The sequence below is a fragment of the Podarcis gaigeae genome (assembly GCF_964106915.1).
Source record: "Podarcis gaigeae genome assembly, chromosome: 9".
Classification (NCBI taxonomy): domain Eukaryota; kingdom Metazoa; phylum Chordata; class Lepidosauria; order Squamata; family Lacertidae; genus Podarcis; species Podarcis gaigeae.
The window spans coordinates 25660088-25676077 of record NC_139685.1 but is presented as its reverse complement, the minus strand read 5'-3'; the positions used below and the strand labels follow the sequence as shown (position 1 = coordinate 25676077).

At 42.6% G+C, this 15990-nt stretch overlaps 1 protein-coding gene across 4 annotated transcripts in view; it reads left to right on the top strand.

The window, feature by feature from the left end:
* CRACD (capping protein inhibiting regulator of actin dynamics) overlaps positions 1-15990 on the top strand; it is a 112574-nt gene that overhangs the window by 78814 nt on the left and 17770 nt on the right. For all 4 annotated transcript variants that reach the window (XR_014568049.1, XM_083755323.1, XM_083755324.1 and 1 more), the window contains 3 exons: positions 6357-6521; positions 9588-9656; positions 13923-14108. Coding sequence is in view for 3 of the 4 variants with exons in the window: in XM_083755323.1 (XP_083611449.1) it covers positions 6357-6521; positions 9588-9656; positions 13923-14108 (420 nt within the window). In the remaining variant the exon portion in view is untranslated. The remainder of the gene's footprint in view (positions 1-6356; positions 6522-9587; positions 9657-13922; positions 14109-15990) is intronic.

Below are 15990 nucleotides of genomic sequence, written 5' to 3'. Positions count from 1 at the left end.
TATATGTCCGTCAGAACAAAATACATGATAAAATCAAATAAAAATACCATGCATAGAGGCATTTTGTTATTTCACTTCAAACACTTGTTGATTAGAAAAAGTCCCCCCCACTAGTGCATTGCAGATGAACACATACAGCTTCCTTTGACACATAAAATTTCTATCAGTAGCTCCATTCATAAGCCTTTATCAATATTTGCAGCAACTTGTGGATGGGGAAACAGCACAATACCCATGCTATAAGAAGGCATCTTTATTTAGAGGTGCAGGTCAGCCAGTCAGAAAAGACATAGGATGGGTAAGATAGTATTGTAGATATAAAAGATGACAAATGGATCTTCCAAAGGCTCATAGTCTGAAAGTTATGAAGGAACAGCAAGAAGGAAACTGCACAGGTAGAAATGTTGCAGGCTTGATGTTCCAAATGTTAGAAGGATAAAGGAAGAATAAGAGACAGGGGGTTAAATGAGCCTCTTTTATGAGCCGGAATTTAAGGAATCGGTGGAAGAGAAGAAAGGCATGGTTAATGGATACATATGAGCCTCAGAGTGTAATAATGAGGCAGCAAGATAATAGTTCTTCATAAGCACAAGTAATTTGATGTCCATTTGAACATCAGTGCCTTATGTGAAATATGACAGAAGAATTATGTGAAATCTCTAGCAGAGTCTGTGCCCTTGGGTGCCTAAAGATTTCCTTCGGTAGGGAAACTGGGCTGCATTCTCTCGGGTACCGTCAACAACGGCTAGTTCCCTTGCGGATTTTCCCATCCTTTGGGGAAGTTGGAGCTGTTTGCACATTACGCTGCACACATGCACAGACATTTGTGTGGTGAATTTGAAAGCCAACACCTGGATTGAACTCAGTAATCTGGAGTACAGATTGGGTGCACGCATGTTGGACCGGTCAGGATCACTGTGTTGTGGATATTCCAGCCAGCAGATGACACAGAATCGTAGAATCGTAGACCAAACCCCTGCAATGCAGGAATCTCAACTAAAGCATCCATGACAGGTGGCCATCCAACCTCTGCTTAAAAACCTCCAAGGAAGGAGAGTCCACCACCTTCCGAAGGAGTCCACTGTCAAACAGCTCATACTGTCAGAAAGTTCTTCCTGAGGTTTAGTTGGAATCTCCGTCCTTGTAACTTGAATCCATTAGTTTGAGTTTTTCTCCAGAGCAGGAGAAAACAAGCTTGTTCCCTCTTCCATGTGACAGCCTTTGAGATATTTGAAGATGGCGCTTGCCCCCCTCCCCCCACGCACGTTCACAAAAAATACTTCTTGGGCGGGGTTAAATAGTGGGCCTGAATGGTGATTAAATACAGAATCTAGAGCCCATGAATAAGATAAAATCTAAAATGCTATTCAAATAAATTTCTTGCTCATGGTAGTGTTGATTTTTGTGCATTGCTTGTGCAACATTCTACTGCTTTATCTAAAAAGGTTTTTTTTTTTAATTGAGTCTTCTGATCTTTCTGAGCTTAATTTGAATGGTTGATTTGTTTCTTCTGAGATACAATATGAAACCTTGACCAAAGCAAATGAATCATAGTTCTGTTTCATATACAGTAGATATCCATCTTCTTTAATATATTTTATCTCTCCCCTGTTGGAAAGAATACCTCTATTTTGAAAACGTCTGTCTGGATTTGACAATCTCATATTTATATAAAAAAAATCAGCATGTATCCTTTTCTTTGAGCGTGCGTTTCCTGTAGATTTCCCTGTAATTTACAAAATAAAAATAATTAACAGTCTCCTCTCCTAGCTGAGTATGATTCATCCAGCTATTTCAAGAAAGAAAGGAAAATTTTCCATTTGCCTGTTCCAAATACCTTTTAAAGAGTTTACTTTCCACATGAAATTTATGTCCAATTATTCAGCCCTTTGGTGCCAATCAGAGAAGTGCTACCTTTCTTCAAAGAGGGGTGGGGCGGGGCAGGGAGGATAGCTGAACATTTCGGTGTACAATGGCAGTGAGGCCTGTGAGTTGCAAGTGTCAGTTGATGCTTACAGATATGTCTGTAGGTAGAATCCACTGGTTGGCATCTGTCTTGGGTAGTGCTTTTTTCGAGGGGGGGCGCATACCCCTAAACATTTTGTTAATCTTTGTACTTTTGTCTATTTACTGTATGTTCCATATTTTTCGCTCTGTAGGACGCACCCGACCATAGGACGCACCTTGTTTTATAGGGGAAGAACAAGAAAAAAAAGTATCCCCCTCTCTGCTTAGCGCCCCTTCAGCGAAGCGGCAGGAGAAACGGAGCCCCTTCCATTTCTCCTGCTTCGCTGAAGGGGCGCTGCACAGCTCTCCCTCTCTGCTGAAGCCAGGAGAGTGAAAAATATGGTATTTCCCCCCTGATTTGAACTATAAATCAGTGGTTTTCTTGAGTCAACATGAGAGTACCCCCTAAACATTTTTAAAGGAAAAAAAGCACTGGTCTTAAGTCATTTTATAGCACAATTGCTGCTAGACCAAATATGTGGCAGAAAAAGGAGTGAAGCTCCTGAGGGGAAAATATATTCTCAAGCACCGGAGGCATTCCATCATTAAGTTACAGTGCCTGCTGTGGCTGTAGAGACTGATATGGGAGAGACAAGTTTTGTTGCAGTCGTGGCAGATGCAGGCGTACTGTGGCATTTCGTCTTTCTTTGCTCCTCCAAGCAGTCATTCCTACTCTGGAATCCACTAATCCACACATTATTTATAGCAGAAGTAAGGAAATAAGTGTTGAAGCCCACTCACACACTATATTTCTTTGTTTCTGTGTAACATATTATTCAGTTCTAAAGACTTTGCTAGGTATAATAATAATAATAATAATTATTATTATTATTATTATTAATTTATTTTATTTATTTTATTTAATTTTATTTAATTTTATTTTATACCTTGCCCCGTCTAGCTGGGTTTCCCCAGCCTTCAGATGTCTTCTAAAAGTTATATAGTTCTTAATCTCCTTGACATCTGATGTGAGGGCATTCTATAGGGTGGGTGCCACTACCGGAAAGGCCCTCTGCCTGGTTTCCTGTAACTTCGCTTCTTGCAGTAAGGGAACCGGCAGAAGACCCTCGGAGGAGGACCTCATTGTCTGGGCTGAACAATAGGGGTGGAGATGCTCCTTCAGGTATACTGGGCTGAGGCCGTTTAGGGCTTTTAAAGCAGCAAGGGAAGAATTAAATGGAACACTTCTGAACAGTACAGCGAATAAGGGGAGAAGAAAGGGGAGCTGGTGTTGGGGTGGGGGCAGGATATAACTAAAGATTGATAAGTAACTTATGATACCTGAAGTATAGTGAGCACCATGTATTGGTTGAATCTGATTATTTTTATTCCAGCTTTTCATTATGCTTCTTTCAACCCTGACCTGATGAGTGCATAACCCAATAACCATGGATACACTTCTTGAGTTTGAGACAACCTTCATAGCTGGTTTTTCCATGCCTGTGAAAGGGAGCTCCACAGCTTTATCTTGCTTTTTATCGGGGAAAATATTTTCAGTGCAATCCTATGTTTACTGAGGAAAAAGTCTCCTACTGTTCAATGGAGTTTACCCTCAGCAAGTGCAACCACAGAAAAAATTTCCAGGGTTAGGAGCGAAGTCAAGTGGGAGAGCAGGCTATTTTCTCCCTGCCTACAAAAAAAGAGAGAGAATTGCCTGAACGTTTTGCCTCATATCTCAGGTTCTACTAAAGATAGTAGCTTTTTTTATATAAGAAATAAATCTGGGAATATGGCCATTATGATTCATGGGGGCAGGAACACATACACACTGGCCCTTTACTCTCCATGATAGGTCAGTGTGTCTGGCTGTTAATCAAAAGGTTGGTGTTTTGAGCCCACCCAGGACCGGCTGTGGACAAGATTTCTTCATTGCAGGGGGTTGGACTAGATGACCCTCGGGGTCCCTTCCACCTCTACAGTTCTATGATTCTGTGACTCCCAGAAGTATACAAACTTACCAGGGAGTAAGAAGGGCTGACTTCAATTTATTAAAAGCAGCTGAATGTAAATAATATATTAATTAATTTAATAAATTAATTTTCTTAGTAGTTGTTTCCCAAGCCGTAATGATTTTTATTGATGATGGAGCTCGTCCAGAGCATGAGAGTATATTTTCCCCTTCAGGAGCTTCACTCCTTTGTCTGCCACATATTTGGTCTAGCGGCAATTGTGCTATAAAATGACTGCTGCTGTTATAAGAAGGGGGAAGGTTTTCTCATCGTTTTCTATTTCTTAAATGATAGTGCTCTTAAGATACAAATTATCACCTCTCCTCACCCTCACCCCACCCACTCCCTAAAGGAAAACAGATATACATTTTTTTTAAAAAAAACCCAACAACAACCCAATAATAAAAAGTATGAAGGAACAAGGAAATACACTTTCAGCATGTACCTTTCTTATGACATCCATATTTTGCTGCTTTAGGATGAGTGAGAGATACAAAGATAAAATGGTTCCTGGGTTGGAAATCCGAATGCATCTTCTCTTTCTTTAGCTGATTATTCTGCTTGAAAGTTCACCTGCACAAAAGTTCCACTGAAGTGAATGGGACCTGCGAAAGAGCGCTAGCCATGAATTCAACTCCATGGGTCAGATCTGTCTTTCTGTGATCTGTGCAAAATCTCCTGAGAAATTTTACGTCCAGAATTTCTCAGATTTTCCCCTGAAGCAGGGACCACCAAATTAGCTTGGATGTTTGTTTTTAGCAAACTCCAGAACTCCCCTAAGCAAGTCCCCAAGCATTCGTTTGACATGTTTGCAGGCTCCCCATAAGTATCTTGTTGGACATGGTGAAAGCAGAATACTGAAGTAGATGGACCTTTGATTTGAAGCAGCAGATATCATCTTAAGATTCTAAATTCCTCAGATTCCCTCAAATCCACTTTGAATTTCACTTTTAGGTGAGTTTTTGTTGGCAACGTTAGTGTGTGTCTCCCATTCTGCTGCCCATAAGCCGTCACCTAAGGTTGTTGACTTACAATGCTTCATGTTTAGGGCTGCCTATTTATCACTTTTTTGTTGTGGAATGGAATCTTAGAAGCATAGATACAGTCAGAACCAATTTTTACCCATAAATTATTTGTGGGTTAGGGTCTTGTTTCTCCTCCACCCCCATTGTTGGGAGCTTGTTATTGATGGTTTTAGGGCCTTTGAGTAGGGTTTCTTCAGTACTGCACCCTCGTGAAGATTGTCTAGTTTTAAATCTGAAACCTGGATGCATTTGGATTTTGTGGAAACCTAGACTCAGAAGAACAGGAGCTACTTCTGTGGAGAAATAGGATGCTCTATGGTTCCAAATTGGAAATTGGTTGACATAAAAGATGGAAGTATTGGCACAAATCAAGATGTGCTAAGTGTTAGTATTTCACACCTCTGATGCTGCAGATGAGATTGGTGTAAATCACATGCCTGTCTGGGAAGAGTGTAGGAACAGAAGACAAGTCTTATCTCTTCCCCTTTATGTACTATTGCACTGTACTTTTGCTCTTACTTGTTCCTGTTTCCTCTCTCAGAGCTGGAGAGAGAAGACGGCATGACTCCTTTGTCCATTGAGTAGGGTTTCTTCAGTACTGCCCCCTCATGAAGATTGTTTGGTTTTAAATCTGGAAACTGGAGGCACTTGGATTTTGTGGAAATTTAGACTCAGAAGAGCCACTTCTGTGGAGAAATAGGATGCTCTATGGTTAAAAACAAACAACTGGTTCCAGCCATTGGGAATTGGTCGGCATAAAAGTTGGAAGTATTGGCACAAATCAAGATTCACTAAGTGCAGCCTGTGATCTGTTGTTCTAATACAGTTACTAATGACCGCTTCCCGCTTAAAACGGGCGGCGCCCTTTGCGTGGATGCGCTCAGCCCCTAGATCTGGAGCGGCTCCAACAGCATAGGCTTGGCTTTGCCCAGTGGCGTAGCATGGGTTGTCAGCACCTGGGGCAAGGCAAGTAATTTGCGCCCCGTAACCCGTGGATTTGCGCCCCCTAACCCTAACCCCCAGATGTTGCGCCCGGTGCGGCCACCCCCCCCCTGCACCCCCCACGCTACGCCACTGGCTTTGCCTTCCCTCAGGTGGGATACCTGGAGGTCTCCGCCTACCTCAGTCAGTTGTCCAATCCCACCTGGGGGAAGCATTGCCAAGGAGACCAGGCCAGGGTCTAGATGCGCTAAGTGCAGCCTGTGATCTGTTGTTCTAATACAGTTACTAAAATTAACTGCCTTCTCTTTCATCTGATAATGCTGAATATTATGGGCCCCATCACTGTTGGAGAGGAATTAACTGTGTAGGAGAGGGTATGAACAGCTATGTTTTTCCTTTCTAATATGCAGGGTGTTGTTGTTTTTCCCCCCAGCAACAGTTGGCCAAGAATATTAAATTTGGCCAACCTTCACAAGTGACTGTTTCAGTGAAGACAGTTGGGGAAGCAAACGCTAGTTTGGAAGCAGATGTGTTACTCAGCAGCCCAATGGAGACGGCTGCACAGCAGGACATGGTCCTTCCAGAGAGCAATAATAAAGTAAGTCCTTGATACCTTACTTTGGGAAAATGTCAAAAGCAGTTGCCTGCTGCTGGCGGTGGTGAGTTTGCACTTTCGCATACTGGGTGCGCGTTGGGGATGGAGTTTGGAGGGACTAATTTCAAGAAGCTGCAGAATCATCAAACATGATGCAATGTGGCTGTTGAATGCAGCACACATGACTTCTTTCACTCCAGGTACAGCTGTATGTTCACACGTTCAATGTTCATGCAAGTCATGAAGCTTGATCTGAGAACCTTAAATATTGGTCCAGTCTAGAGTCACTTTCCTGATGTGAAAAACAACAACACAACAGACAATGGAAGACAGTATCTATATAGAGAAATGTCCCGTATTTTTCGCTCTATAGGACGCACCCGACCATAGGAGGCACCTAGTTTTAGAGGGGGAGAACAAGAGAAAAAAAGTCTCTCCCTCTCTGCGAAGCGGCAGGAGAAACGGAGCCCCTTCCATTTCCCTTCCCGCTTTGCTGAAGGGGCGCTGCACAGAGAGGGAAAGCTGTGCAGCGCCTCTCCAGCGAAGCGAAGCCAGGAGAGCAAGAGGGACCGGTGCGCACCGACCCCTTTCGCTCTCCAGGCTTCAGCGAAAGCAACGCGAAGCCTCCGGAGCGCTGCGCTCCAGAGGTTTCAGGCAGCTATCCCTGAAGCCAGGAGAGTCTTGCTCTCCTGGCTTCAGCAAAAGCAACCTGAAGCCTGGAGAGCAAGAGGGGTTGGTGCGCACCAAAGCGAAGAGAAAGCAAAGCGAAGCCTCCGGAGCACGGTGGAAACATTCCCGCTGCACTTTGGAGGCTTAACGTTACTTTCGCTGAAGCCATGGAGCCTGCATTCGCTCCATAAGACGCACAAACATTTCCCCTTAATTTTTGGAGGGGGAAAGTGCGTCTTATATAGCGAAAAATATGGTACATATGTTTTCATATTTCATTACCCATGATTAGTTTTGTGAATCGGCATTTTTATTTGCTTCATGTCTGTGCGTTATCCCATACTGTGTGCATGTCAAGGTCAAGACTTGTCCATGACCTTCCATCTCTATTATACATTTCAGCTAAGTGCTGGTGATAATGTTGGCATTGCTTTCACTATAGCCCACGTGAGCTGGCCCCTCTCACCTATTCACAGCATTTCGGGTGAGGTGAGCAAGCTGAAATCTTCTGCTTAGCTCGTTGCAAATTGCACTCCTCGATATCTCAGCACTAGGAGTCATGTGTGATTCTCTCTCACCCAGCACAGATCCAGTCATTTTTGAGCCTGACAGCGCCAGCCCCTGGGAACAGGACACCTTTCTCTGGCAGTTAGTGTAGGATCCATCAGAATCAATTTGAGGAGGGCTCAAATTTCCTTCTGTGTTTGTCTCCTTACCAAGTATCAGAAAAAAATGATGGATGCCACTCCTGGGTGCCAGAGGAAGCAGAACATATCCAAGCAATATTCATCAGACCACAATGCGAGCTCATCCTAGGGGTGGGGAAATCTGTCAATTTTAGTTTCTCTCATGTTTCCAATTTTCAGTTCTCTACACTTCCACATCACTTTGCACATTAAAAAAAAAATCCTAATCCTGAAAATTCACCAGCCTTTTAGTGCAAATTGTTCCCAATATACACACTTTAATGCAATTTTGCCTAATAGACACATTTTTGAAACACAATTTATCCTATTTATGTTATTCAAACAAAATGCATTTCTGTGCACACTTTACTGCAGTATATGTATTTTTGTACACATTGCATGGTTGAAGAACTGCTTTGCAAAATTCAGAAAAGTTCAAATTTTGAAGAGTGGCTGTCTTTCAGTTAGTGAATTGTTTCAAAAAGTGCAAATGATATAGATTTGCCTTTAAATGCATCCCTGACTGAGTCACATAATTTCTTAGACCTAGTTTGTATGTAGTATAAATTCAAGCACAACAAATCCTAAAGAGGTTTTGTTTTTTGTTTTTAAAGAGCTGGTTACTGGGAATTGAGGTAAACAGGCACATTTTATTGCAGGAAAGAAATGTAATTGTTAAAGGAATTCATGGAAAAAACAAAGAAAATACAGTCCCCACCAATTTCAGCATTCAGGGAGTTAAAAGCCTGCAATGTGGAGACTTATTTATAAAACCACGTGTCAACAACCTTGAACTTAAGAGATAAATTGTTTGCTTTGCAGGCTTTCAGGGACACACATGAATTATAAGCGATAGAACCCTGTGTCTTAGGGCAGCTGGGAAATGGAAACCTTTATTCAAGGATATGTAGAGCATATTCCGGAGGCTTGTCTCGACACTGGGTGTTGCACATTGCACAAGTCTCTCTTACGGGGACTTGAAAGTGTGCATCATCTTTAGCTCAGTGGAACAGACTTTGAAATTGTGAAGTACATACATAAATTTTCTTTTAGGTGGATCTTTGTTGTGCCACTGTCTGTAAGAAACTCTAAAAAAATAAGTACATTCACTGAGGCTTTATTGCTTTGAAGGTCAATGTAAACTAGAGTTGAATGCTCCAAGGCAGCTCCATATTTTATATGGCAAGCACAGCTATTATTATTATTATTATTATTATTATTATTATTATTATTACTACTACTACTATTACTATTACTATTACTATTATTATTAATTTCATTTCTATCACACCCTACCTCCCAAAGGAATCGAGAATAACAGTCTTAACTCACTCCTGTACATGTGTGTAAACTGTTTCTCTATCAGATAAGTGTACACAGCTTTTTAAAGGCATGAGTATGAAAGCTCACATGCGTTTTCCACTGAACGCACTGGCATAACACTTGTAAGCAGGCAACAATGTGTGCTGTATAAATTGTGGATCTGCCCTCAGTTCCCATGGCACCATATTTTCCCAGGGCAGAATGCAACACTATTTGAAATATTTTTTACTAATGTCCTCTCCCAGACCAAAGTTCTGAGAGCAGTGAAGCTAACTAGAGGGTCCCTCTACTGAACAGAGGAGTCTGATGAGATGGAGGGGGATCATTAAGGTATTTCTACCAGTTCTGTAATGGTAGTCCATATTTGGCAAACATAATCTTATTTTTCCAGTCAGGTGGCACACCCGATTCATTAAGCCCAGCAAGTTTGCGTGGAACAAGGCAGGAAGTGGAAGATAAGGTAATAGTCATGCATTTGTTTCAAGGACCTCTATAGCCATTACATTTAAGGTTCCACCATAGGACAACATATTTATTGAACATTTGTCCTGGTCTGTTTACATGGCTGTTATATTATACCTGGTCTTCATTGAGCATTCGTTCTGATTTGCTTGCATTGTGTTTACAAGTCTTCCTGTTAGTCATTTGCACATCCTTTTTCCTGTCCTTTTCCAAACTGCAAACAGTCCCCTTCTTTTTAAAAGTGGATTTGTTGCACTAGAGCAATAGAGCCCTTTAAGCTGGTTTAATTGCACAAACCCAGCATTTCAGTTTATGCTTGAATCACCCCAGCAAAATACCAACAGTCTGGAGACGCTCTTACATTTCTACGTTACAATTTTAAAAGCACAACTGGAAATTTCTAAGCATGTACCCCCAAGCCATAAAATGTGGATATGGGACTCAAACATCATGTGATGATGGTAGATCTGTATCTTTAAGCTGAATCTGTGCTAGTCATATAGTAAGCAGGCAGTGGGGGGCTCAGTTTGAAGATGGTCTCAGCCTTTCCCCTGCTTATAATTTAACCTTCCCTCAATCTCTTTTCCAACATCACTTTCCCATCTGCTGGACTTCAGTGCGGCTGGAAACGGGTTGTGGGACAGTTCCACTTTTGAGGGATGCAGGTGGCGCTGTGGGTTAAACCACAGAGCCTAGGACTTGCCGATCAGAAGGTAGGCGGTTCGAATCCCCGTGACGGGGGTGAGCTCCCGTTGCTCAGTCCCTGCTCCTGTCAACCTAGCAGTTTGAAAGCACATCAAAGTGCAAGTAGATAAATAGGTACCGCTCTGGCGGGAAGGTAAACGGCATTTCCATGCGCTGCTCTGGTTCACCAGAAGCAGCTTAGTCATGCTGGCCACATGACCCGGAAGCTGTACGCCGGCTCCCTCGGCCAATAAAGCGAGATGAGTGCCACAACCCCAGAGTTGGCCACGACTGGACCTAATGGTCAAGGGTCCCTTTACCTTTACTTTATATACACTAAGGGCAAATCTGGATTTGCATGTTTCTACTTGTAGTTGGAACCTAACAAACAGGTGTTTGACAATATTAGGCATCCTACTGATACAGTAACCACAGAGCCAGAATTTGATGAGACCACCAATTGACTTGGACTCAGTGGCAAATCAAGTTTTTGTAATGCTTAAACTGCCCCTTGATTCTCAGTATTTTGTGTGCTTCCTTTACTTCTCATTTCATTGAGTGCCCCTTTCAAAAAAGACCAGTTGCTTTGCTGCTCCTGGACCCTACATGTGATTCCAGGCCCACTGTGGGCTCTTTGTCCAGCACCTCCTCCTTTGCCAATGGCCCCCCTCTCCCACTTGCCTGGCTTCCCTTTGTCTGCATATACAGTGGTACCTTGGTTTACAACCATAATCCATTTCGGAGGTCTGTTTGTAAACCAAAATAGGTTGTAACCCAAGGAGCGCTTTCGCCAATGGGGCCTCCAAAAAAAAATTGTTCGTAAACCAAAAAAAAATGGGTTATAATCTTAAAAAAGGTTGCAAACCGGGACACTTCAGGGTTTGACATGTTTGTAATACAAAATGTATTACCAACCAAGACATGCAAACCAGTGTACTACTATAGTGTTCAAGCCGTTATGCTGCCTTAGGAAGGTGGTTACTATGGAAGAGGCTCCTGGCCTCCCCAAGATATTTTGGCCATACTACTAGCCAGTGGCATAGCAGTTGCCCTGTGCGCAAAACTGTTAGGGGTGCAAAATTTCAGTACCCAAACAGCTGTGCATTTCTGTCGATGGGCTCCATTGAAAGTAGCTTTTCCACACGGACCAGGAGGTGATCTCTCCATACAACATAACAACTCTCTGTGGCTGTGATCTCCTGGGTGACACGGATGCCATTAGGCAGTTGAATGTGCATGCCATTTTCTGCCAGCCCTGTGTGGCCCCGAGCACTGGCAACCCACGCTACGCCACTGCCAATGGCTATGCGAGCACATCCTCTGTATGTACACTCTACCAAAGGCAGCAGAATAGTATGGGCAGGAGTAACTACATGGGCAGGAAGGGAATCTGCTGATTGGAAAGAAGTCCCAGAATGTAGAGGATATAAAGAGCAGGGAATCCAGAGACAGGAGTCACATCCACACCATACATTTAAAGCTCACAGTCCCGTTCCACACCCCCCCCCCTCAAGAATCCTGGGAACTGTGGTTCGCTCCACAATTCCCAGCACCCTTAACAAACTACAGTTCCAATTATTCTTTGAGGAAAGCCACGTGCTTTAAATGTATGGTTCAGATGTGACCAGGGTGTCTTAAGGAAAGGGACATCGGAATAAAATGATTCTGCCAGGTGTGGCTTCTCCTCTCACTACACATCACTGTGATGGGGAAATCTGTACCTGATGAAATTCTCCCTTCCATGCAACACTTAAAGGCTCAGGTTTTTGCAAGGTCTGTATCTGGCAACTCTTAAGAGGGAAGTGAGATCCAAGCATCGGTAGGTGGTGTATGAAGCTAACCAAACACACACATATTTGACTATGGGTGACAAAATAAATATAATGTCACACGATTCAGTAGTCAAGAAATAGAGCTTTACAAAGCCCAGAATACCTAAAATATGGAAAGTGCTACACTCTATATAATTCTGTACTTACTGCTGCCATTGCTGATTATGAGCCTATTAACATTTATGACATTTTGGCTGATTTCTACAAGGCATCTAACAAGCTTATTAAACAAGGGCAAATAAATATTAGATTAAAAAACCTCTTAAATTTTGTGTAGGGCTGCCACTAAATATTTGCTTAGTCTCTGTGCCAGGAAACTTGTTACTGAATCAGAAGGGAAGCTACAGATTTATAAGGAAATGAGAAACTACTGCATATTGATCCAGACCAAAGGATATTGTGTGTTCTGCGAGTGGGTCTTTTAAGGGTGCAATCTTCTACTGTAGATCCGCTGGCTGAGGAGCTATAGGATTTGACAGAACCTTCACCATACTGGCAAAATGTCATGAAGTATAAGCTGGTAGGAAATCTCAGTGATGCTCGCATACTGTGGTGTAGCAGGATTTTAGCTTGGTATAATGTGAGTATAGCATTGCTTGATAAGGTCCTATGGAGCGGTAGAGTGGGTGACTTCTTTTAAGGAGAGGTGCTAGAGGTTGGAACTGGGTCTCATACATCCAAAGCTTAGAATATATTACTGAGCCTCAAGTCCTGGCTCAATAAACAGAAGTATGGGTAGTGTTAAGTTGTGGGTTAACATATCAGACGACACAGCGATTCTTCAAACAGCTCTTGTTTATTCACAGGTCAGAACTGAACTGAACTGAAGGGTTCAGCCAGCCTGCTTATATAGAGCTCCACTAGTAACCATTTTCTGTAACTAGCCAATCACTGAACATCACTTTCAATCCCTTATTTGCATATGTGGACCTGAGTGAAAACTATCTACAGTTACCCCCCTGCTGGCCCAGGGTGAGAACTTCAGTATATAACACCAATTCCTAGGATGACCTACAACTTTTAAAAGCATTATTTATACACAGCCTTGTGTGAACTGTGAAACTTGTCTACAACTTGAAATACCTTACATTTGCTGTGTTGGCAAACAGAGGAGCCATGTTGGGCAGCTCTCCTGGGTTTGCAGATATTTGAAGGACTTACCAAACCTAGTCTTGCCCCTAATTCACCTTCCCCACTGCTCCCTTGGTTCTGGTATGACCACTGAGGAAGTGACACAAATGGCGAACCCTTGCTGGCCAGGGGATTGGGATATATCCAGTCAGCCTTTCTCTTGTGAGGCTGTACTGATGAAGTGGATTCTGTTCCAGTGTTAAGTCCCAGTCCATATTAGCTGCTGCTAACGGAGTACTTGAGTGATCAAAGGGAGAGGTTGGACTAAGTTGTGTGGCAGTGAGCAATGATGTGTGGCCCCATTGGGAGCAGACCAGATCTCTTGCCCTGCGTCTATAAACACCAGGAACTGGTGGGTTGCATAGGGATAGCATGGTGCTTGAGTGTCTTGGCTACATAATAGAAGAGGAGGCGGTTCTTCTATTTGACTGGAAAAATGAGGTGCCCCATGAGAAGCTGTGTTTTCACAAAAGGAAACTTCTGGATTTTGCTCCGAGTTCATTAATGGAGACACTGTTTGATTCCGGGTTTGTTTTGTTTTAAATCTGCTAATCCTTTTAAACCTGTCGATTCAACTGTTTAAATCAAGTTCATTTCCACTTGCGACGATTTAACAGGTTACACCGGTCAAATCATCATCGCGGCCGAAAAGGCATCACTCACCTTCTGGCACCATTGAAACGGTCAACCTCGATGCGATTCCCCTGGCAATTGCCCGCCTGGACAACAGTGCAGCAAAGCACAAACTCTCTGTTAAGCCAAAGAATCAGAGGGTTTCCAAAAAGCACAGAAGGTTATCACAGGTATTGAAATTTATCTGTTTTCTATATAGTCACAGATACAGACTTAACTTAGATGAACATTCTAGTCATTGATTGTGAGACAGACAGATCTACTAAGAGCTGTGTATAACGTTTGAATCTTATCTGCTCACTCTTTGTTCAGTATTTATGTTCTTGCTTAACCATCAGCCAACATATAATCGGCTTAGGGCGTTCATTGCCACCAGACACTATGACGAGCACTGATTGAATCATGGAAATAAGCCCATAAACATGAGTAGCCTACTAATTATCTTAATAGCCTGTATGCCCACATACCTGTATGTATGTGCGCCAGTGGATATCTAAAAGCAGCGAGGGGTGGAGTGTTGATTTTAGTAAACCATCTTTACATGGTAACCTGTTTCTTACAGGTGACCAGCTATTTATACACCGGCATTAACTGATTATGTTCCTTAAAAAAGAACTAGACACATTTTCTTTGCTTTTTAAAAGGTGGATAATTACAAAGGACAATTCCACCAGCTATTATCTATAAAGTTAGAATCATGTCACCTTGTTCAGAGGCAGCATGTGCTTAATTACTAAATGCTGGAGGCAAACCACTGAGATGATCCCCATATTTTGCTTGTGAGTTTCCCAGGAGCATATGCCTGCCTAATGCTTTTGTGTATTCTAGCAAGGCAGCTCTTTTATTCTCATGCTTCTATTTAAGAGAAGTACATTGTTCGTTCCAGTCTTTAGACACAAGATCTTGCCATCAGCTGTAATGTGAAAATTTCTCAGATGAGTGGAAATTGAATGGTGGAATACTTGCGATCCCAGTGGCGTAGCGTGGGTTGTCAGCACCCGGGGCAAGGCAAGTAATTTGCGCCCCCTAACCCTAACCCCCAGATGTTGCGCCCAGTACGGCCAGCCCCCCCTGCACCCCCCACGCTACGCCACTGTGTGATCCTGAATCACAAATACATATTTTCAAGAATCGGTAACTTTCAAACTAGTCCCTCTGACAGATCAACCCCCACACTCATGTTTGAGGAGTGGTTGTAGGGGCAACCCTACTACCCCCAATAAATATGCTTTGTGGGGATTTTGGGATGGTCTTGGGAATTCTTTTGCATGGTGGGAAACCATTGAAATGGAAATTGAGCCAGAATTAGAAGAATCCCAAGAACAGTCATTTAATTAAACAAAAACAACATAACAAATGGTTGTGTTGATTGCCCTGGCCTCTGGCTTTTAAGTATAGCAAGCAATCATACCTTCTTGCCATGCACTTCGGCCTTTGCCATGCACATGCCGCCCCTCAGTTACATTGCTGCTCACATGTGCTATGTCCACTTATTTGTGCCTTTTTCACAAAAGGTTACTGCACTGAGACATATAAAAAATGCAAGATTCAAATCAGTTGGGAATGGCTGCAAGATCAGTCATTCTTCAAATACTGTAAGTGGCCATAAATTGACTGCTGCATTGTTTTTTCTACTCTGTTTGCCAAGTATTTGTTTTATTTACTTAGAAAATAATGGTATGTAAAGAAAATAAGAGGCTTGAAAGCAAAGGAAATCGTTGAGAAAGTAGGGTAAGCTCTGTGAAGGACAAAATTTCCTGTTTTCCAGGAGATGTTTTGTTCATGACTATGCCTTTGTTGGCTGTAATGATGAAAGGTGGAGATTTATTCTTACAGCATGCACTTTTCCTTAAACATTTATTGAAAATGGTGGTAATGTGCTTTGTTTTGTTTTTGTGAATTTAGACTCAGTTCCTCCATTGGTGTAGGGCAGGCATGTCCAACTCCACAGAGGCTGTGATCTACTCCCAGTATAAAAAAAACTGAGCTTTTTTTGGGGGGGGAAGGAGAACCTACAGTTTTGAGCTTTTTTGGGACTGGGGAGATCAATAG